Source organism: Orycteropus afer, unplaced genomic scaffold (assembly GCF_000298275.1).
Source record: "Orycteropus afer afer isolate SDZICR_OR568_19922 unplaced genomic scaffold, OryAfe1.0 scaffold00029, whole genome shotgun sequence".
NCBI lineage: Eukaryota > Metazoa > Chordata > Mammalia > Tubulidentata > Orycteropodidae > Orycteropus > Orycteropus afer.
In genome coordinates this window covers 6,730,090-6,751,988 of record NW_006921616.1, presented here as the reverse complement: position 1 = coordinate 6,751,988, position 21,899 = coordinate 6,730,090, and the positions used below count along the sequence as shown (strand labels likewise).

The 21,899-nt window shown below is 38.8% G+C and overlaps 1 protein-coding gene across 1 annotated transcript in view; it reads right to left on the bottom strand.

The window, feature by feature from the left end:
* Nucleotides 1-21,899, bottom strand: part of LOC103192548 (GPI ethanolamine phosphate transferase 1) — a 148,783-nt gene that overhangs the window by 38,184 nt on the left and 88,700 nt on the right. The window contains exons 11-18 of the mRNA XM_007935543.1: nt 18,139-18,217; nt 16,782-16,964; nt 15,154-15,293; nt 12,044-12,143; nt 11,847-11,939; nt 10,063-10,154; nt 7,129-7,234; nt 2,347-2,455 (exon numbers count right to left, since the gene is read on the bottom strand). Coding sequence (XP_007933734.1) covers nt 2,347-2,455; nt 7,129-7,234; nt 10,063-10,154; nt 11,847-11,939; nt 12,044-12,143; nt 15,154-15,293; nt 16,782-16,964; nt 18,139-18,217 — 902 coding nt within the window. The remainder of the gene's footprint in view (nt 1-2,346; nt 2,456-7,128; nt 7,235-10,062; nt 10,155-11,846; nt 11,940-12,043; nt 12,144-15,153; nt 15,294-16,781; nt 16,965-18,138; nt 18,218-21,899) is intronic.

Below are 21,899 nucleotides of genomic sequence, written 5' to 3'. Positions count from 1 at the left end.
ATAAATGGAGAAAAGATCGAGGTTGTCAAAGAATTCACATTGCTTGGTTCTATAATCGATGCCAATGGAAGTAGCAGTCAGGACATTAGATGTATAGCACCGGGCAAGTCGACTGCAAAGGACCTCTTTCAAGTACTGAGGAGCAAAGATGTCTCCTTGAGTACTAAGGTGCGTCTGACACAAGCCATGGTATTTTCAATTGCCTCATATGCACGTGAGAGCTGGATAATGAATAAGGAAGACCAAAGAAGAGTTGATGCTTTTGAGTTGTGGTGTTGACTAAGAATAATGAAAGTACCATGGACTGCTAAAAGAACTAACAGATCTGTTCTGGAGGAAGTGCAGCCAAAATGCTCCTTGGAAGTGAGAAGGGTCAGACTTTGTCTCACCTACTTTGGTCATATTGTCAGAAGGGACTATTTCCTGGAGAAAGATGTCATGCTTGGTAAGGTGGAGGGTCGACGAAAGAGGGGAAGGCCTTCAATGAGATGGATTGACACAGTGGCTGAAACGATGGGCTCAAGTATAGCAGGCATCGCAGAGCTGGTGGGGGATCGGATGGTGTTTCGTTCTGCTGTGTATAGGGTTGCTGTGAGTTGGAAACAACTCAACGGCACCTAACAACAACTTTTTCAAAGATAATTCACTCTCAAGAAACTGATTTTTCCTAAACCTCCCTATGATGGTTAGCTTTGTTTCAGCTTGGATGGGCTTTATTAAAATAAAACTCACTGCCCTCAAGTTGATTCTTACTCATACTGATCCCTCCTTGGGTATCCTAGGCGGTATCTCTATGGAAGTAGATTGCCCAGTCTTCCTTCTGAAGAGTGGCTGGTGGGTTTGAACTGCCAGCCTTCTGGTTAGCAGTCTAATGCATTAGGCACTGTACCACCAGAGCTCCTACAGTGCTACCAGGTATGCACTGACTGTTAAAAGAGCGTCACTTGGAACATCAGAGGCAGGAGAGAATGAGTTCACCGTGCCTGAGTGCTGTAATAAAAGTATTTTTAATCTTTCTCCACAAGATAAAGAAAAGTAACTACTTCAGTGGTGGAAGGGCACATGAAAGAGGGGGAAGCAAAATGTAACCCCCCATCATTGCTTTGAAAAGGACGGGTGCGTAACTGCTTAATCTCTCTAGATGGTGGTATGTGTGGTGGGGAAGGGCTCAAAGTATGGAAACAGGCAAACTGGGATGGAATCGTAGCTCAACTACTTGTCACCTCTGTGACCATGGGCAAAAGTGTTAACCTGTATAAGACAAAAACTACAGGAGATGTAAAGAGAAACAAATATATAGAAATGCACAAGTAACAGGAAGTTTGAACATACTACTCTTGATATCAGACAGAACAAATGGACAAAAAATAAGTGAAAATATAAAGGAACATAATCAGCAAAGCAGAGATTTTGTACGTATATAAAACACTAATGTCTCAAAATAGAGAGTAACCTCAAGGGCACATGGAATGTTCAGAAAATCTGATCCATATGCTAGGGCACAAAGAACATACCAGCAGGTTCCATAAAGTAAAAATACTACAAACAGCACTATCAGGTCACAGTGCAATAGAACCAGAAAGTGAAAATGAAACTAAAAAATTAAAGGATCAGCCCTCAAACACATTCCAACTTTCTTAAATATCCACTGCTGACCAGTCGAGTCCAATTCCTAGTGACCCTAAAGGACGGAGGAGAACTTCCCCATAGGGTTTCCAAGGCTGTCAATCTTCACAGAAGCAGATTGCCACATCTTTCTCCTGTGGAGCAGCTGGTGGGTTCAAACCATGGCCCTTTTGGTTAGCAGCTGAGCAATTTAAGCACTATGCCACTAGCGCCGGACTTCTTAAATACAAGTACTACATATAAGAATATGCTTTGAAATGTTTAATAAGTTTTATAAAATTTGTAATGTTTTGGGAGGTGACTAATGTTATTTTAAGCAAGAAATTTTAACTGTTTCCTAGTCCCTGTGTAAGAACTAAGAATTTAGGAATAAACATAAAAATTAACCACAAGAACCTCTTTATAAAACATAAAAATTATCCATAAGAACCTGTTTATAAAATCATCTTCTCTTCTAAACTCACACAGTAGTCAGATGTTAAACACACAGCCTTACTATCATAAGGTCATAAATATTTTCTCAAGTAATTCTTATTAATACATGCGGGTAATTCTCTTTGTTAAATTCAAGCTAGAGCTAGAAATAATAGCTGGTTATTACTATTATAATTATTTCTTTCAATTATTTTCTTATAATTACTTCTTTCGAGACGTAAATGGTAATTTAAAAATAAATGACCTGATGTAAAGTTATCCCCTTTGGTTTCAGCGCCTGCTCACCTAGCACGGCCCAGCTAACAGTCTGATTCAGAAGAGGCAGCCCTTGTTTCCGGAGGAGACTGTCATGGGTGCTATTCACAACAAGCATGGACAGCACCGTGCTCAGCATCTGATACAGGAAAAAGGGGAAATAATTTGGAGGGTGGTGATGGATAGATAGATAGGCATTATCTCTATATATGTTATATAGTGTATAAAAAACCAAACTCACTGCCATGGAGTCGGATCCGACTCATATCGACCCCTCCTTAGGTTTCCAAGGCAGTAACTCTATGGAAGTAGATTGCCCAACCTTCCTTCTGAGGAGTGGCTGGTAGGTTTGAACCACCTGCGTTCTGGTTAGCAGTCAAATGCCTTAGGCACTACATCACCAGAGCTCCCATAGGATAGATAGATAGATAGATAAATTATATAATATATAAAATTGATATACCAGAAAGAATGTGTAGAAAGCGCTGTGAACGAATGAAATCTGGTCAAAATGCCACTGAAATGGACCCAAATCACCATCTTGTGGCCACAGTAAATCAGTGCTCTTGCACCAAGCAAAAGTGTTCCTTTCTAAGCATGAAAGGATGCATTTTACACTCTCAAGAGAATTCTGGCACATACTATTGCATTGTTTTTTATTCAGAAGGATTCATAATTAATGTGAAAGGTTTCTGAAATCACAGGAACAAACAGAGTGAAATGTATATACTTTAGTGTGTATAGCTTAGTGTCTTCCACCTCTGACCCTCCTCTACTACAAAATCCATTCATTCACTCACTCATTTATTCATATACCTGTGGCCTGAATATGTATCCTAGCATTGAAAATACAGAGTATAAATACCTTTTAGAGACAATTTATAAACTGGTGTTGTTGTTGCTGTTGTTACGTGCCGTGGAGTCGGACTCAACTCATAGGAACCCCTCCTTGGGTTTCCAAGGCGGTAGACTGCCCAACCTTTCTTCCAAGAAGTGGCTGGTGGGTTTGAACTGCCAGCCTTCTCGTTAGCAGTCAGGTACCTTAAGCACTACGCTACCAAACCTATTGCCACTGAGTCAAAGCCCCACTCATACCAACCCTATAGGATAGGACAGAATACAACTGCCCCATAGGGTAGTAAATTGTTATGGAAGCAGACTGCCACATCCTTCTCCCGTGGAGTGGCTGGTGAGTTTGAACCAGTGACCTTCCAATTAGCAACTGAATGCTAACCAGGTACCACCAGGGCTCCTTATAAACTTGTAGTATAAACCAAACTCATTCCCATCAAGTTGGTTCTGACTCATAGCAACCCCTCCTTGGGGTTGCATCTCCAAGGTGGCATCTCTACAGAAGTAGACTGTCTTCCTTCTGAGGATTGGTTAGTGGGTTTGAACCGCCAGCCTTCTGGTTGGCAGTCAAATGTATTAGGTACTATGCCACCACAGCTCCTATAAACTAGTATAAAAAAATGAACTGCCAGCCTTCTGGTTAGCAGTCAAATAACTTAAGCACTACGCCACCAAAGCTCCCATAAACTAGTATAGGAGGTGGCAAACTACTACAGTTTGTAGGCTGGTAGCCCATTTTTATACATAGTTTTATTAGAATGCCACTCCCATTCATTTACACATTGTCTATGTTTTCTTTTATGCTACAATGACAGAGCTGAAAATTTGGGGCTGATACCATATGACCCACAAGTCTAAAAGATATACTATCTGATATAGGGTCACTGTGAGTGGAACTGATTTGACTGCAGTGGGTTTCGTTCTTCAGAAAAAATTCTTCTGACTCCTGAACTAGCAGATGAACTACTATTGTAAAGAAATTAGCTTAGTTAAGTCTGTGGATTAAGTAAATTCTCTCATAGATTAGATCAGGAGTTTTCTTACACAATCCTAGATAGCAAATTTATTCTCAAATTATCAGTGAATTAGAAGAAAAATTGCAGTCAATACAGCCAGAACACAACCTTAATGGGATCCTTCCAATTATAAGACATCCTCTCACTTCAGAGATGTTAAAATGTGAGGGAGATGTATTTTGGCGTTGGTAAACTGCCGTGTGCAGTCTGAGTGGTACGTGCTGGAGAACAGCCCAGATGAAGGGTGAAGTGTGTTTGCTCCTACTGTTGTTTTGTTCTTATGTTGCTGTTAGGTGCTGTCAAGTTGGCTCCGACTCATAGTGCCCCTACGAAAATAGAACGAAACACTGTCCAGTCCTGCACCAGCCTCACAATCCTCGCTATACCCGAGCAAATTGTTGTAGCCGCTGTGTCAGTCCATCTCCTTGATGGCCTTCTTTTTTTCACTGACCCTCCACTTTACCAATCATGATATCCTTCTCCAGGGAATAGTCCCTTCTGACAACATGACTAAAGTAGGCGAGACGAAGTCTGGCCATTCTTGCTTCAAGCCTATTAAACACTATCTATCTAAGGAGCATTCTGGCTGCAATTCTTCCAGGAAAGATCTGTTAGTTCAGAAGAACTAAGCCCGTGGTACTTTCAGTATTCTTTGCCAACACCACAACTCAAAAGCATCAACTCTTCTTTGGTCTTCTTTATTCATTGTTCAGCTCTCACATGAATATGAGGCAACTGAAAACACCACAGCTTGCATTAGGTGCACCTTTGTCTTCAAAGAGACATCTTTGCTCTTCAGCACTTCAAAGAGGTCTTTGCAGGAGATCTGCCCAGTGCAATAGGTCATCTGATGTCTTGACCGCTGCTTCTACTGGTCTGATTGTGGAACCAAGTAATAGGAAATCTTTGACAACTTCAAACATTGTTCCATTTACAGTGATACTGCATATCGGTCCAGTTGTGAGGATTTTTGTTTTCTTTATGTTGAGTTGTAATCCATACTGCAGACTGTAGACTTCAATCTTCATCAGTCAGTGCTCATATAGTACTTGGTAAATTGGGTATGCATTTTAGTCAGAAGAAAATTAAAAAGTGTCTGTTATTCAGAAAATAAATGAGAGTAAAAAAAGAAACCAAATAAATAGAAATACCTTTAAATGTTTAGCAGGGTAGTGTTGAGGTGTAGCAGTTCATATGTGAAATACTTCAAAGTTATGGTCTTGCACATAGTAAGCACACAGTCATTGTTTCCCTAATGACTGCATAAAGACAGATGCAAGAATAAATGGGCTTTAAATTTAGTATAGAAAAATATGATAAATATTTACTGCAGTTAGGCCAACAGAAGGAGTGGACATGACCCTGAAAATTATTTTAATATTAACAAAAATAATGTTTTCACAATTTTGAGCACCATTAATTGTGAAGTAATAATGCTTAACTTTGAAAGACAGAGATATAAAAATATTTAGTGTATTTTAGGGTTTTTTTGGGAAAAAAGAACTAAGAAAGCTAAACAAGCAAAATTTTGTCAATAACAGGAATTGAATGTAAATTAATAAAGTTAAGGCAGAAAGGAATTTTGTAATGGATTTATTTTATACTCAGGCTATTTCTGACAAAGCACATAAGAACTGTAATATTTTCTTGCTTCTATAGGGTGAGATTCAGAAATATTTACTTCTGTCAAAGTATTCATCTGAGAATTCTGTCAGAGCAAATATGTATGGGCTTTAGTATAAAGCCAGTAAGTGCACCATGGAAAACAGAACACATGTTCCAACAGCTTGACAGGCTCTTTGACAAAATACTTCTTCTCTCGGTATAATTCCACTATTGCTGTAAAGAACAAATTTAAGATACCACTTTTAGCTGTTGTATTTATTTAATTTTAGAATGTTCATGGAAATCTTGTATACTACTCCAGGTTTGTCCTGAGGAAACTTTTTAAAAAAACTCTTCCGAGTTTTAATTTTGGTCAGTGTTTTAGATGCATTTCTTTTGTTTTGTTTAAAAGAAAAACAAGTGGTATTCACCCTTATCTATCAAAGAAAGTGATGCATTTACAGAATATTACTTGATATACTCACTAATTCTAACAAGCCTATTAAACATTATCTATACATAAAAGAGCTCTGGTGGTGCTGTGGTTAAAGCATTTGGCTGCTGATCAAAAGGTCAGTGGTTTGAACCCACCAGCCGCTCTGTGGGAGAAAGATGTGGCAGTCTCCTTCCATAAAGACTATAGCCTTGCAAACCTCTATGGGGCAGTTCTACTCTGTCCTACAGGGTTGCCTGGAGTTAGAATCAACTTGATGGCAGTGAGTTTGGTTTTGGTTATATTTTACTTTTTAAAAAAAAAAAAAAAAAAACCTAAAGTTAAATTACTTACAATTACACAACTATTATGAAGCATAACTGGAAAGTGACTAAATTTTAAAAAGGCCTATTTCAAAGTTTTTTCCACCACACCAGGTCACCAATCAAGCTGAAGTTTATTTTCTCCTTGGATATCATCTGAAGCCTTAACTGGCCATTCTTCATATAAGCACACACAGAGGCTGCTTTTACTTTAAAGAGGCTCAACTTTTTCAAGTTCAAGTTTACTTTTTCAACTCAAATGAGGACAGTACAGGATCTTGGTCCAGGGAAGGCCCTCTTCAGCTCAGCTTTTTGGACAGGTACAGTTCCCTCTAAGGTATCCTTAACCTGTGCTCTTGTGGCAGATTCAGGTGTTCTTCTGCCAACCAATTGGCTATGTCATACTTCTTAGAGAATATATTTCCATGTAATATTCTTAACAGAATTTTTTTTGTTGTTAGCTGGTAGGAATTAAGTGACTAAAATACCATGACATCTTAAGAACCACCTAATAAAATACAACCATTAAGATATATTTTGGTATATCATTAGTGTAACATAGTGCTGAAAATCTGTTACTCACCTGTAATAGATACACCACCAGCTCTTCCTTTAAAAAATTATCTTTTCTCAGGAGAGAGGTTATGACAAACAGGGACAGCAGAAGAATCAGAAAGCCTGCACCCATTCTGTTAAAAACACAGTTCAAAATTTAAAATTTCCACAAGATATATTTATTGAACACATATTATATGACAATATAAGACATTTGACTCTAATGCAGAACTTCTCAGTCATTTGGTTTAATCAAATGAAGGAATAAAATGGATATATAGGCATAAAATAGATAAAATTCTGGGGATAAAGATACTATGAGATAGTTGTAATCTCTCCCTCAAATTTTTAAAATATCTTTACCTTATTTCTATCATTTATTTTAAAAATTTCATGGATACCATTACCATAATTCTTGGTCTGACTTGGACAAATTTCCAAAATGCAATATAAAAGTTAATGAAACAAATAAATTGTCAATATATAATACATATATTTTGTGACTATTAGCACTTATTCATACAAAAAGTATCTACACTTATAATTAGTATTATTTCTATTAAAATCAAAAGGTGTGCATCAGGGCTATAAGCCTTCATCATACTTATGAAATCTGAATGCTGAGAAATAATCCAATAAGCTAATAAGCTGGACTATATGAAGAAAAATGTGGCTTCAGGATTTGAGGAAGACTCACTGACAACCTGCCACACGCAGATGACACAATCTTGCTGAAAGCCCAGAGGCCTTAAAGCACTTACTGATGAAGGTCAACGATCACAGCCTTCAGAATGGATAACACCGCAACACAGAGAAAACAAAAATCCTTGCAACTAGACCAATAACAACATCATGATAAGTATAGAAAAGACTGAAGCTGTCTAGGATTTCATTTGACTTAGATCCACAATCAATGCTCATGGAAGCAGCAGTCAAGAAATCAAACGATTATATTGCACTGGGCAAATCTGTAAACGATATATTGTATTGGGCACTTCTTTAAAGTGTTAAAGAGCAAAGATGCCACTTTGAGGATTAAAGTGTGCCTGATCCAAAGCAAGGTACCTTCATTCACCTCACATGCATGCAAAAGCTGAACAATGAATAATGAAGACTGAAGACATGTTGATGTTTTGCATTCTGGTATTGGCAAAGAATACTGAATATATCATGCACTGCCAGAGAACAAAAAGATTTGTCTCAGAAGAAGCACTACCAGAAAGGCAGGTAGTGAGATGGATGGCAGGACAGTGACACTTTGTCTCATGTACTCTGGACATGTTACCAGGAGGGACAAATCTCCAGAGAAGGACATTATTCTTGGTAAAAGAGAGGGTTAGCATAAAAGAGGAAGACCCTCAACAAGACAGACTGACACAGGGGCAGCAACAACAGGTTCAAATACAGCGATGGCTGGGAGGGTGGCACAGCACCAGGCAGCGTTTTGTTCTACTGTACACAGGGTTGCCACGAGTCAGAATTGACTTGGCGGCACCTAACCACAACAATCATTTCTGCCATCGACCTTGTGTCCCTCATTAAAGGAAGGGAAGGACACGGCCAGTGCTTGCCTGTCAGCATCTCCTCACACTGGCAGCAGGCGGATGAGGCATATGTCCTATAATGGGCCAAAAGATGATGCTCTTTCTGGACACATCCTGAAGTTGAAGGTGATCAACATCAAAGAAACAGCATATTATTGTCTGAGTTCCACCACCTCCTAAGAATCTAACAGAGGACAACTCAAATGATGTTTGGGCAGATTTTGGACCCTAGTAATATAACAGAACTAAGATGAAAGGAGGAGACAGCTCTGGTAGCATAGTGGCTAAGACACTTGCCTGCTAACCAGACGGCTGGTGGTTCAAACCCACCAGCCACTCCTCAGAAGGAAGGATGGGCAATCCTACTTCCGTAGTGATACTGCCTCGGAAACCCAAGGAGGGGTCGGGTTTGACTCGACGGCACATAACAACAACAAGATGAAAGGAGTTGGTTCATAGAAAAGAAAAGTAAAGAGCAAAAGGCAGGGCTGGACACCCAAGGAGAACATAAAGCAGAAATCCTAAGGATAATGCTTATCTGTTTTTGATTCTTCAAATACTCTTAACAATCATAAGGGAAAAAAAAAGTAATTACACATTCAAAACAGCTTATCATTAAAATACATGAAAAATAACCTTGTACGATTAAGATTCTGTGTTTTTTTCTTTTTTTCTCTTTCCTTTTCTTTTCCTTTTTATTAATTTGGTGTTTTGATGCATTGGCAAATATGTTTTTACTTTAACACAGTGGAGTACCAGGAATAGTACTGCTATATCATACGTATTTTTATTTTCATTAAAAGTAAAATTACATGTCTATTTTAGACTTGTTTGGGTCATCCTGGGAGACTAAACCATGACAGCAGCACAGGGAATTCTGGGAAGCTGTACAGAAGAACTCTCTAACAGTGGGAACAACTAAATATGGGAGAGCCATCAAGGTTAATGACCTTTCCTTCCATGAAGACCTTTCAATCGGCTGCAAAGAGTGAAAATTTCATTCTTCTAAGACATTTTTAAGTGTGGACATGCTTGAGGGAAGAAGAGATAGGAATTACATCATGGGCTTCACATCTTTTTATTTTGGCACCAGAACATTTATTCATATCAAACTTCTTCCAGATTGCCTACTATACAAAAGAAAGAAAACCTATTATGCTTTCTTTCTTTCTTGGTATTTTCAGTTATCACTGTTGGACACAATTTGTTTGTGAAGCAAGGCCCAGAAGCATCTCCAGAGTGTCTTAATGCCTCTCAGAGTCTAAGCCAAAATCATGATTAGCAGTTTGATTGTATTTTAACTGCCAGTGTCTTCAAGTAATTTTAAACTCATGACTAAGATTAGGTTCATATTTCATAGTGTTGATGGGGACAAACAATTGTGCTGAAAAGAACAAAAGTGAAAATACTGTTCATACACTAGGGTGATATCTGGCTTTCGTCCTACAACAGGCATCAGTGGGAACACCGCCAGAAGCAAAGAGAAAAGAGTCCAACCCAGTGATGTGACCTAAAATAAAGAGAAAAGTCAACTTTAGACACACAAGGTACAGGAGACCTCAGTGTTGCACAGACTGCATGGCTGTGAAACTCAAAGGGAAATGCAAAACCTTCCAAGTGTTTACTTGAAAAGGGAATAGTTATTGTTATTCATGGGCGACTGTCACATACTAGGGAAGGGACTGGATAGCCGAGAGCACTATCTCATTTAATTCTCACAACAACCTTAAGGGAGGTTTAATTATTCACAGCACTTCGGATGAGGAATCTGAGCTCAGAGGAGTGAAGGTTAAGTACCAGGTCCACAATTAGTGAACAAAACGGCCAGGATCTAACCCCCAGCCTCCTATTTCAATGCACGTGCTTCGTTCCATTTGTGTTACACTGCATACTGACTGCACCGCCAAGAAAGCTGACTTGCAATAATGATCAAATACTCGAGCGCAGATGGGAACTAAGTAAAAATACTTTTGTAATTAGATTAAGACAAAAATGATCAATAATCCCATTACGTGGAGACCTTTTTAAATTCTCAAACATAGAAAGAAGGTAATTCTGTCTTCCCACTACCTCCATCAAAAGTGGAAACATGAGAATACTCTTTGTGGGTGCGCATTGGAATTCCCACTAGCTAGAGGAAGAAACTCAGGAGTAACTATTTCTAAGTAGTCTATCATGACTATCTACTTCTCAAGGGGAAATGCTTGTAGTAGTTAAGTTTGTATGTCAACTTGGCTGGGCCTGGTCGAGTGGCTGGGCAGCTGGATGTAGTATGCCCCATGATGAGACTGGCAATCAACTCCATGGTGGAATCTACTGTGAGCAGCTGAGTAGCTGCCTTAGGGCTGTGGTCTGCTGCTTGTATATAAGGAAAAGCCTTGGGGAATGGTCTCTAGCTTATGGCATGCTCGAACCCTGCACATAGCCAAGTCGTTGTTCAGCAGCCTGCCATGCTCTGCCCATCTTGGGACTTTCAATGGACTTGAATTAATGGCCTGCCACGTGGTTTGGTAATATCAGGACTGTGCCTTGTTACTTGTCGACCTTGGGTTTGTCAGACTCAGCAGCCAGTGGCTGAGTGAAGAAAAGCCTCCAGCTTCAGTGGGCTGGGAGCAGGAGGCAGAGCTGAAAGCCAAGGTTGAGGGGCTTTCACCCAGCCCCTAGAGCCTGGCACTTTAAACTTGGACTTAAAGCCTCCAAATTGTAAGAAAAAACTCCTGTTTGTTAAAGCCACCCATTTGTGGTATTTCTGTTAGAGTGGTACAATGTAACCAAAATAACACTGAATTGTTAAAGAGCTGGGGAGGTGGCACAGGCCTAGCGGGAGGTGGTGCCTCTGCTGCCAGTCCCCAGCACACTCTGGCTACGTGACTGGGCTTCTTGGGGCTTCTCTGGGCAGTCCCTTGGCTGCTCCACCATCTAGAGATTTCAGGTTCCAGGAATTCAGGACGTGCTTCAGAGAAAGACAGCTAGCTCTGATGCTACAGTATTTCAATCATCACATCCCTAGCCCATGTTGATATGAAAGACTGTGAATCATTGAAACTTCAGAGACAGCCTCAATCCTGAAGTCAAAAGGACTAGGCACTTTACATAAGGATCTTTCTACCCTTTTGTTAAAGAAAGAAACATTTCTACAGTTAAACACAGACCCAAACAAAGTAGTTACTAGTCTGTCCTATGACAAAATTTGTATGCATACCTTCGCTCGAGTCCACAGCCGAGTGAAAAATGGCCAGCCCGCAAATGCAATGAGTCCAGCTGTAAGCATATAGCGGTAGAAAAAACTGAGAACCTAGTAACGCATTCCAAAGGAGAAATGAAAAACAGGGTCACTGAACACTAGTTACATAGATCTGAGAGCAATCTGAAAATGCTGCAATCTGGTAAACTACTCACCAATACTTCAATTCCCAAGGTAAAGACTAACAGACAGCCAACAAAATGACGCAGAGGGAAGGTCAACAGTGAGGCGACAAGATCCTGAATAACTTGAAATCTGTTGAAAAGATGACAGAAGGAGACTACTTATGTTCTATACAGAAAAAAAAATCTTAGGACATATATAGTGAAGAATAAAAACTTGGGACAAATCTGGAAACCAGGAAATTTTCAACTTATAGATTATTCAAAACCTATGATAAACTCTAATAGATTTGTTTCACTTACTTGAATTTTGTTTTGGAATTTTGAAGTATTTTAGGAAAATTTAAATGTCTGAATTAATTTGATAATGATTACAAAGGTTTGCTCGGTTTTTATAAACACTAGTTTTGGAATGACAATAAATGAGTTTGATCTTAGTTTATATGTAGCAATGTACAACTAAAGACAGAATATCAAAAATAAAATACAATGAACCCAAAAGAATACAAATTGAAAACTTAAAGAATTCACCAAGGTTCACCTCATATAGAATTCTCACCTGTCTAAATGAAGTAAGATATTTTTTCCTACTTTAAGTAGGGGAAATCTTAACATCCTCTTTTCACTGAGCTAAATAAGTTTTTCCAAAACCAATATAAGATATCACTAATTGTACACTAAGTGCAATTGCATATAAATTTATAATCATTAAAAATGTATTTATACTTAAGTATTTTTTGTATTTTATCATTGGAAAAAAATACTTTAGCATTTGTAGTGTATTATTAAATGACTAATTACAAAAGGTCAGTATCATTGGGTTTAGGACCTTTCTGTGATTGAAAAGAATGGTCGCATAATGTTACCAAAGCTGTAAGATGCCATGTAGAGAACAAATGCTAACACCAGTCCAAAAGAGAGTGTTTCTTTTGTTCTCTACAGTGAAAGAAATGATTTTATAAGATCATTGATCTTTTATTGCCTATACAATGTCTCAAAAATAAGATAGAAAACAATGTACTTTCAAAATTGCATGTTCCCTTGAGATTTAAATACATATGTTGTCTTCATAATTAGGACATTTAAAAATTCAGAAGGTGTTCTGTAGTGAGGTAAAATGTTCTAAAATGATAAAACCTTTCTTTATAAAAATGTTAAGATTAAACAGCAATAGAAAAACCCCTGATTAGAATACAATACCCACCACCCTGTTCCTTCAAATGGAGGAGGAGCAGGATGTTCTTTGGTCAGTGTTTTGGGGTTTTTTTGGCCTAACAGAGCCACACCGCATATACTGCACTTTGCTTTATTGAACTTTGTAGACAATGTGTGTAGTAGTTACGTTTGTGTGTCAACTCGGCTGGGCCTGGTTGAATGGCTGGGCAGCTGGTGGTAGTTATTCCCCATGATGAGACTGGCAATCAACTCCATGGAGGGATCTATCAAAAGCAGCTGAGTAGCTGCCTTAGGGCTATAGTCTGCTTCCTGTATATAAGGAGAAGCCTCGGGAATGGTCTCCAGCTTATGGCATACTTGGACCCTGCATGTAGCCGTGTCATTGTTCAGCAGCCTGCCATGCTCTGCCAACCTTGGGACTGACAATGAACTTGAATTAATGGCCTGCTGTGTGGTGTGGTAACATTGGGAGTGTGCCTTTTTATTTGTCAACCTTGGGTATGTCAGCCTCAGCAGCTAGCAGCTGTCTGAGCATAGAAATGCCTCTAGCTCCAGTGGGCCAAGAGCAGGAGGTGGAGCTGGAACCCAAGGTTGAGGGGCTTTCACCCAGCCCTTAGAGCCTGGCACTTTGAACTTGGATTTCTAGCCTCCTGAACTGTAAGAGAAAAAACTCCTGTTTACTAATCATCCCATTTGTGATATATTTCTTGTCAGAGCGACACTAGGTAACCAGAACAATGTGTTTTTACAAAGTGAAGGTTTGTGGCAACCTGGTGTTGAGCAAGCCTCTGGGCGTCATTTTTTCCAACAGAACATGCTTACTTCACATCTGTGCATCCTAGCCTGGCAGCTCTGCTGAAATCTGTTCAGCATCAGAGAGACACGCAAGCCTCCCCTGACAGAGAGGTGGGGGCTGCACGAGGTGCACTGACGGGAATAAACCAAGGCCACCTCATGGCAGGCAAGAATTCTACCACTGAATCACCCCTGCTTTAGTGGAGTCACGTAGAAGAGCTCGAAACTTGCCTGGCAGCCTTACTTCTATGTTTTCTACAATGAGAAGAATCTATAACATTAGTCCAAATTACAAGAGAGCCCTTAAGGTAGAACCACAGCATATGTGAATATCGACTAATCTCTGTATTTACACATTACTATACAAGAATAAATTATAAAGGTTTCATTGATCTACGTTGACCTAGGCTAGGAAACACACTGTCTTTGAGTCAAATCTGACTCACAGCGACCCCTCCTTGGGTTTCCAAACTCATTGCTGTGGAGCTGAATTCCAACTCATAGTGACCCTATGGGACAGGGTAGAACTGGAGCTCTGGTAGCATAGTGGCTAAGGCACTTGACTGCTAACCAGAAGGCTGGCGGTTCAAACCCACCAGCCACTACCTCGGAAGGAAGATGGGGCAATCTACTTCCGTAGTGATACTGCCTCAGAAACCCAAGGAGAGGTCGCTATGGGTCAGGTTTGACTCGACGGCATATAACAACAACAACAACAACCCCATAGGGTTTCCAAGGCTGTAATCTTTATGGAAGCTCAATGTCTCATCTTTCTCCTACAGAGTGCTGGTGGGATCAAACTGCTGACCTTTCAGTTAGCGGCCAAGCACTTAACCACTGTGCTACTAGGGCCCCCTAGTCTAGGCACAGTGCAAGCAATACTAATGATTTTACTTTTATTCCAGATTTTTCTTATTAAAGACACATTAAGAAGGGAACAAGGTCACTGCTAGGTCAGGACAATAAAGGAGAAGTTAAAAGAGAAAAGTAAAACAAAAAGGATACTTATATTTAACATTTTATGTGCCTATAAATGACTTAAGAGGGCTTGACAACTTTAGGGTGTCATGAATATGGCTTTGATGACTAAGCTACAGAAATCTAGTCTACTTTAAATACATATTTAACTGTAAATGAAGTGAAAAACCTCAGTAGCAAGATGCATTACTTACTCTCTTAGAACTGCATACCATATGGGCACCGGCAACAAACTATATATGTAGTAAGTCCAGGGACAGGCTTGAATCAGCAGGAAGAATGCCACTAAGACGCCAGTCACTATAAAACTACACAGCAAGAACCAGCTTGGTTTCTGAAAATCAAACAAAACACTGAAACAGTTCCAAATCCACACTAATTGACAATTTTTAAAAAGACATTTTGTAAAGTGAAGAAATTGTGTTACTTTGTTCCAATAGCTCTATAACTAATGATTAACCAAAAATTTACGTAAAAAAAAAAAAAAAAAAAAAAACACTCAGTGTCATTTGAGAAGCCCACTACAGAAGAGACAGCTGAATAGCATGGAATGTCTGCAGTTAGGCAACTGTCAACTTACAAGTGTACTATGTTCCTAAAGTTTGTTTGCAAATAATTTGCTCAGAACTCTGAACACATTGTCCCTTAGAAACAACTTCATAAATGTTGATTGAGCTCCGTGGTTAGCTCACAAAAGCCTATGTAGCCCACAATGAACTGTAGGATGTAATCTTCATTTGAGATAATGTTTCTATCTATTCAAGGTCCAACTTCACCTGCCACTCACAATACTCTCTCCACTGCTCACCCACAGTGGATGCCAGACAAAGACTGGAGTTCCTCTGTGTAAATCCCTAACTGGCCTCTATCGGCCTGCCCAGTGCAAGGACACCTGGGTGAGGAAGAGGAACATAAATGACTGAGGTAAGGACGCATGTATAGGGAAGCTGTCATTCTAAGAACAAGAGGGAAAGAGGGCTTAGAAAGGAGTATAAAGTATAACTGCAGACTTTAGAAGAGGTTGAGCGTACCGTGAAAGGGAAAACCAGGATGGGAGAGGCAACCCAGTATGCCTTTGTGTCCATTCCTTGTTTTCTCTATTTTCCCTTTGCTTTGCTAGCCAAAGCTAAATAGGTAAGGATTAAGAACTGCACCCTCCAAGTAGGGGGATTTAGAGAGGAAAAGCATGAGACTTTTTCTTCTTTTTCAACTTCCACTCTATTGGCATAAACTATCATCAGAAGGGAAGTAAGACAGGAGGATAAATTAGGGCACAGTAGCAAAAAAGGAGGGTTGTAATTAGGAGTTTGGAGCCTGCCAGATTAGAGTTGAAATTCTGATTTGATAGCTTTCTAGCTCCTAAATTTTTATTATCAGATAAAGTTAAATATATTGCTCTAAAATAATTTTCTGACCATCTATAACAGAAAGATATGGGATACTGACAACATGCTAAATAATTACAAGAAAGAACAGAAAAGAGATCAATAAATCAGAGTTAGCTTAATACAATGCCTAAACATTGCGTGAATGATACCAAGTGATGTGATTAAATCCCTTTTCTCAGTCCTAGTATTTCACACAGGAGATCTGGTAGCATAGTGCCTAAGGCACCTGACTGCTCACCAGAAGGCTGGTGGTTCAAACCCACCAGCCACTCCTCAGAAGTAAGATGGGGCAATCTACTTCCGTAGTGATACTGCCTCAGAAACCCAAGAAGGGGTCGCTATGAGTCGGGTCTGACTCGACAGCATAAAACAACAACAACAACAACAGTATTTCACACTATTACTTGAATGTTCATTACATTCTCTGGACCTACCTTAACTTCTTTGCTAACACATCTTGTAAGGTTGGAATGAGACTTGATGATCAACAAAGAAACATAAGATGTCCATCCCACAAAACCAGTAACAACATTGATACCCAAAAAGAATCTGTCGTAAGTGTGATAATAGGACAATCCTTTCAATGCAAGATTAATCAGCTCCTTGCAAAGGGAGACCTATAGAGGAAGGAAAACATAATTTGTTACATGGAAAGAACACGAAAAGCTAAATTTTAAAGAAAGGAACATTGTGAAGTTCCTACAAACACTGTATTAAAATTAGAGTGAGTAACTGTAAATGATGGATCAAGAAGAGATTTTAATTGTTGAAGGATCTTCTTGTAAAATACAATAAAAATTCCTGAATAAACTGAACTGTTTTCAATCTTGATAAAGGAGGGAATTTTAAACATAAGCAGTCTTCATATGTGCCGTATCTTAAAGTTATTCACTTCCGTGGAAATGATCTTCAGATGACATGAGAAAAAGAATAAAGGCTCTCTAACATAGGTGCCAAATAACTGAGACACCAACACTTACATCATTTTTTTACTTTCTTATATCAGATTATGGAAATCAGTGATGAAACATCACTCTATGTTTAAAGAAGAGTGGCTTACCATGCTAAAACTGCAACGAAAATAAGCATCAGAAATGGTTAGTATTACGCAGACATTCTGGACACTGAAAGTAAAATTTTTTCTTACTTTAAAAATATGAGACAATTTAACAAAAAGAAAACAATTAATGAAAAATAGACTAGGGCAGGAGTTAGAAGAGTCAGAGTTCCAATATGAATTGTTAGACTTCTTATAAATCCAAGACAATCCCAGTGCCAGCAAGTTGATTCTGACTCGTAGCAACCCCCATGGGTTTCCAAGGCAGTAAATCTTTAGGGAAATAGATCACCCCACCTTCCTTCCATGAAGCAGCTGGTGGGTTTGAACCACCAACCTTCTGGTTAGCAGTCAAATGCCTTAGGCACTGCACCACCAGAGCTCCTTAGACTTCTTATAGTGTATAAGTAATTCTAAATGTACAAATATGTCATGTTCTAAAATATTATATATTAAGTGGGGTAACAGAATCTTGGAATGTATTTTCTCATTATATTAAAAAAAAAAGTCATAGTAGTAGTTCATTTTCCAACATCCACTTACAAAATTACCGATACTATTACCTGAAATAAGAGGCGTATGCACAAGGCTGGAGCGGCCACTCAGGATATTCAACCCTGTCTTGAGAGTCCAGGAAAGCTCCCTGCTCTCCTCCCTTTGCTCTCATCTCCACACCTGGCCCTATCTCAGAAATGATGACCAGCAATTCATACATATAAGGGCTGTATACTTACTACTTCATCATACTTTCTCTGTTTTATATAAGATCTTGCTTTTCTTAAAATGTTGAGCTGTTTAGAATCAGAAAGTAACCTACAAAAAAAAAAGCATAGGTTTAAGATGCTTCCTTATTTCCATTATACACGTGTGTGTGTATACACACACACACACACACACACATATATATATATATATATACACACACACACGGTATGTGTGTGTATATATATATATATATATACATATATTATATATAAAATGGGTATATATATATATGTGTGTGTTTGTGTATGTAGAAGATTTACAGCCTCGGAAATACAAAGGGGGTCGCTATGAGTTGGAATCGACTCAATGGCTGTGAGTTTGAGTTTTTTGTTCATATATATATATAGATATAGATATAGATATACACACACAACTCACTGTCATCAAGTCAAATCTGAGTTATAGTGATCCCTCTTGGGTTTCCAAGGTTGTATCTCTATGGAAGTAAATCGCCTGATCTTCCTTCTGAGGAGCAGCTGGTGGGTTTGAATTGCCAGCCTCTGGCTAGCAGTCAAATGCCTTAGGCACTACACCACCAGAGCATGTACACACACACACACACACACATACACGTATGTATGTATGTGTATATGCTGAATTGAAAATATGGTAAAAATTGAGGGAAAAAAATGGAAGAAAAAGATTTCAAACTAAATTTGAACTCTTCCAAGGAACAGCTTACAGTTACCCTTGGTTTTCCTGACCCTGAAGTTTGAACTGCCAAACCATGTTTATGAAAGTCATATACCCCGCCCCCTTCATGTTGAAGAAATGTAACACTCTGGCTAACAAACTCTTAACTACATGGAAGTAACTCAGGGAACAGCAGACACACGGTATGAGTTCTACCCCTCAGGCTTCTATGTTCACGGCAGACATGGCAAACACGACAGACAGGGCAAATCCATCGAGGGGCTTTTCATCCCTGAGTCCCGACGGGGCCTAGGAATCTTTATCATCTAAGAGCTCCAGGCAGGGCCCAGTCGCTAACAGAGTTAGAGGACAATTGGAATCTACTGACCATTCCTGCACTAAATCATTTGTCGTTTTGGGTGCCCTATCTTTCATTTGTTTTCCCCTCATGTTCCTGTGTTGTTTCACCACCGTAGAAACCTTAAGTAAACAAAGGTAATATCCCGAGAAACAGTGAGCAACCTGAAAGTCTCTGTCTCTCTCTCTCTCTAACAGCATTAAGTTTATGGAATGTAGAAACTACGGAAGTATAACCAGAACTCAACTGCATTATTAAATAAGCACATTTAAGCACAAAATTGAACATATACACACCTTAACGAAAACTTACACTCCTAAATGGAATACCTTTACATTTAAAAACTGTATGACCAGTTATTTAAGGATATGCTAGGTTGGATTGTATGAAATTGCTATCTTTGTATGTCAAAAATGAAATACTACATACAAAATACTACTAAATTAAATATTGGCAATTTCATATGGTTCAACCTAATATGATCCCCTATCTTCTATTTGGTTCCAGCAGTCCTCAAAGAGATATAACTAAAGCTGAAGGAAGTGAAGCAGTGGTTACTAATTTGCTTACTAATTTTATGTATAATTTCTTGAATCCCAGAAGCCCATGTATGGACCCCCAAGGGTTCTTTTGGAATCCTTGATAAAGAAGCTGTGGCTATTCTAAGGATTTGCAGATCTTTCAACTCAGGGGCACCCAATCACGGGGTTCTCACTGTTTCAGACTGTAGGAAAATTCCCCACTCCTGGATTCACTGGGATCTAGAAGAAAAGAGTGCTAAGGAAGGAACATAATCAAGTTACTTCAAACGCTGCCTTGACTCAATTCTCCGTCCCTTCAAACACCACACATTTTGGAATATTTTCCTAAGAAAAGTTTTAGAAATGGAATTATACTAACCCAAAGGCATTTTTTGAAAGTAGAAGAAGGCTATATCTAAGTGGGATTTGCAAATTTTCTGTAAAAGCCTTTTTAGTTGATCTCCCCTCCCCCTGACTCTGTCTGATCCACTCAGCTTCCTAAAGAACTCATTATATCCTCAAACTTACTTGCAGTTGTTATGGGTTTCTTACTGTCTACTTTTATCGATTCCAAACTCCCTGGTCTATTAATAACCCTCTCTTGTGCTCTGATAGCGTAGTGCCTAAGGAGCTTGACTGCTAACCAGAAAGCTGGCGGTTCAAACCCACCAGCCACTCCTAGGTAGGAAGGTTGGGCAATCTACTTCCATAGTGATACTGCCTCAGAAACCCAAGGAGGGGTCGCTATGAGTCAGGTCTGACTCGATGGCACATAACAACAACAACAACAGCTTGTATTCTATTTCATTTCCCATTATCCCAACTGTGTATTGCCTCAGCTGGACAATGGTTACACTCTTTGTTCTTCCCCAATCTTGTATTCACATCTGAGTTCTTGCTTGTAAAGACCCAACCCTCTCCCCATTCCAAAATCAAATCTTCCTCATCCTTTATGGTTCACACCAAATCTCACCTCACGCCATATTAGCACTTTATTTTGGTCTAATGATGAGTTTATTTCTCTCCAATTGAACTTATCCTCCATATGGGCCAAGAAAATGTCCTGTAATTTCATTTTATCTGTAATCATACTTAGCAAAGTGCTAAGCACATAAAATGAATCAATATATTTAAGATGATTAAAATGCTATCAAAATATTACAGACCTAAAAAGGGAAGAAAAATAAGAGATAACCTATGTGATCATTTTTGAAGCACCTAAGGATTTGGTAAATTAAATAAAGATGAAAAGAAAGTTTGTCTAGAACTAAACAGTCAACTACTTACTGTGTACTCTTAGGTGAAGTTTTGAGAAGAATAAGAGAGGGATGTTTTTAAAAAGAAATATTTGTACTGTATTATGTGATATATGATATGATATGATATATAGAGCACTCAGGTAAAGAAATATGTTAGGCTAACATAATTTTTCCTAAGTGGATGACTTATAAATCTTGGGACACACCAAAGAATGTTCACAATATGCTTGGGATTCATAAATGTGCTCTGTACACACTTCACTTTAGCTCTCATAATATTAAATATAAAGACTCTCAAAAACTTGTCTCCCAATTAAAAAAAAAAAAACTTTTAGTTTTCTATCACATTGAGAAGGATGCAAACTAAAATAAAAAGTATTTTCAAACAATTTTGTGAGAAACAAAGTTCAGAACAGAGGTACAATATGCTCACATTTGTGTAAACAAAATAAAACCAAGAAAAAACAGTGACAATAACACAACAAGGGGGGCAGCTAGAAGGGCAATAATTAAAGGAATAAAACTCATTGCTGTTGAGTTGATTCCAACTCACAGTGACCCTGTAGGACAGAGCAGTACTGCCCTATAGGGTTCCCAAAGGCTGTAATATTTATGGAAGCAGATTGCCACATCTTTCTCCAGTGGAGTAGCTGGTGGTTCAAACTGCTGACCTTTCAGTTAGCAGCTACACACTTAACCACTGGGTCACCAGGGCTCCAAAATTAAAAGAAGAACATATAAAACTTAAAATGAAGAAACGATTCTACATGTCTCAATATGAATAAATCTTGAAAATCACACTGAATGGAGAAAAGGAGAACTGAAAAAAAAATAGCAGCTTGGTACCATTTACATAACACTAAAAATAGTGAAAAGACAATTATATATATATATATAATATATATAAGAGGAGCTCTGGTAGCTTAGTGCCTAAGGCACTTGGCTGCTAACTAGAAGGC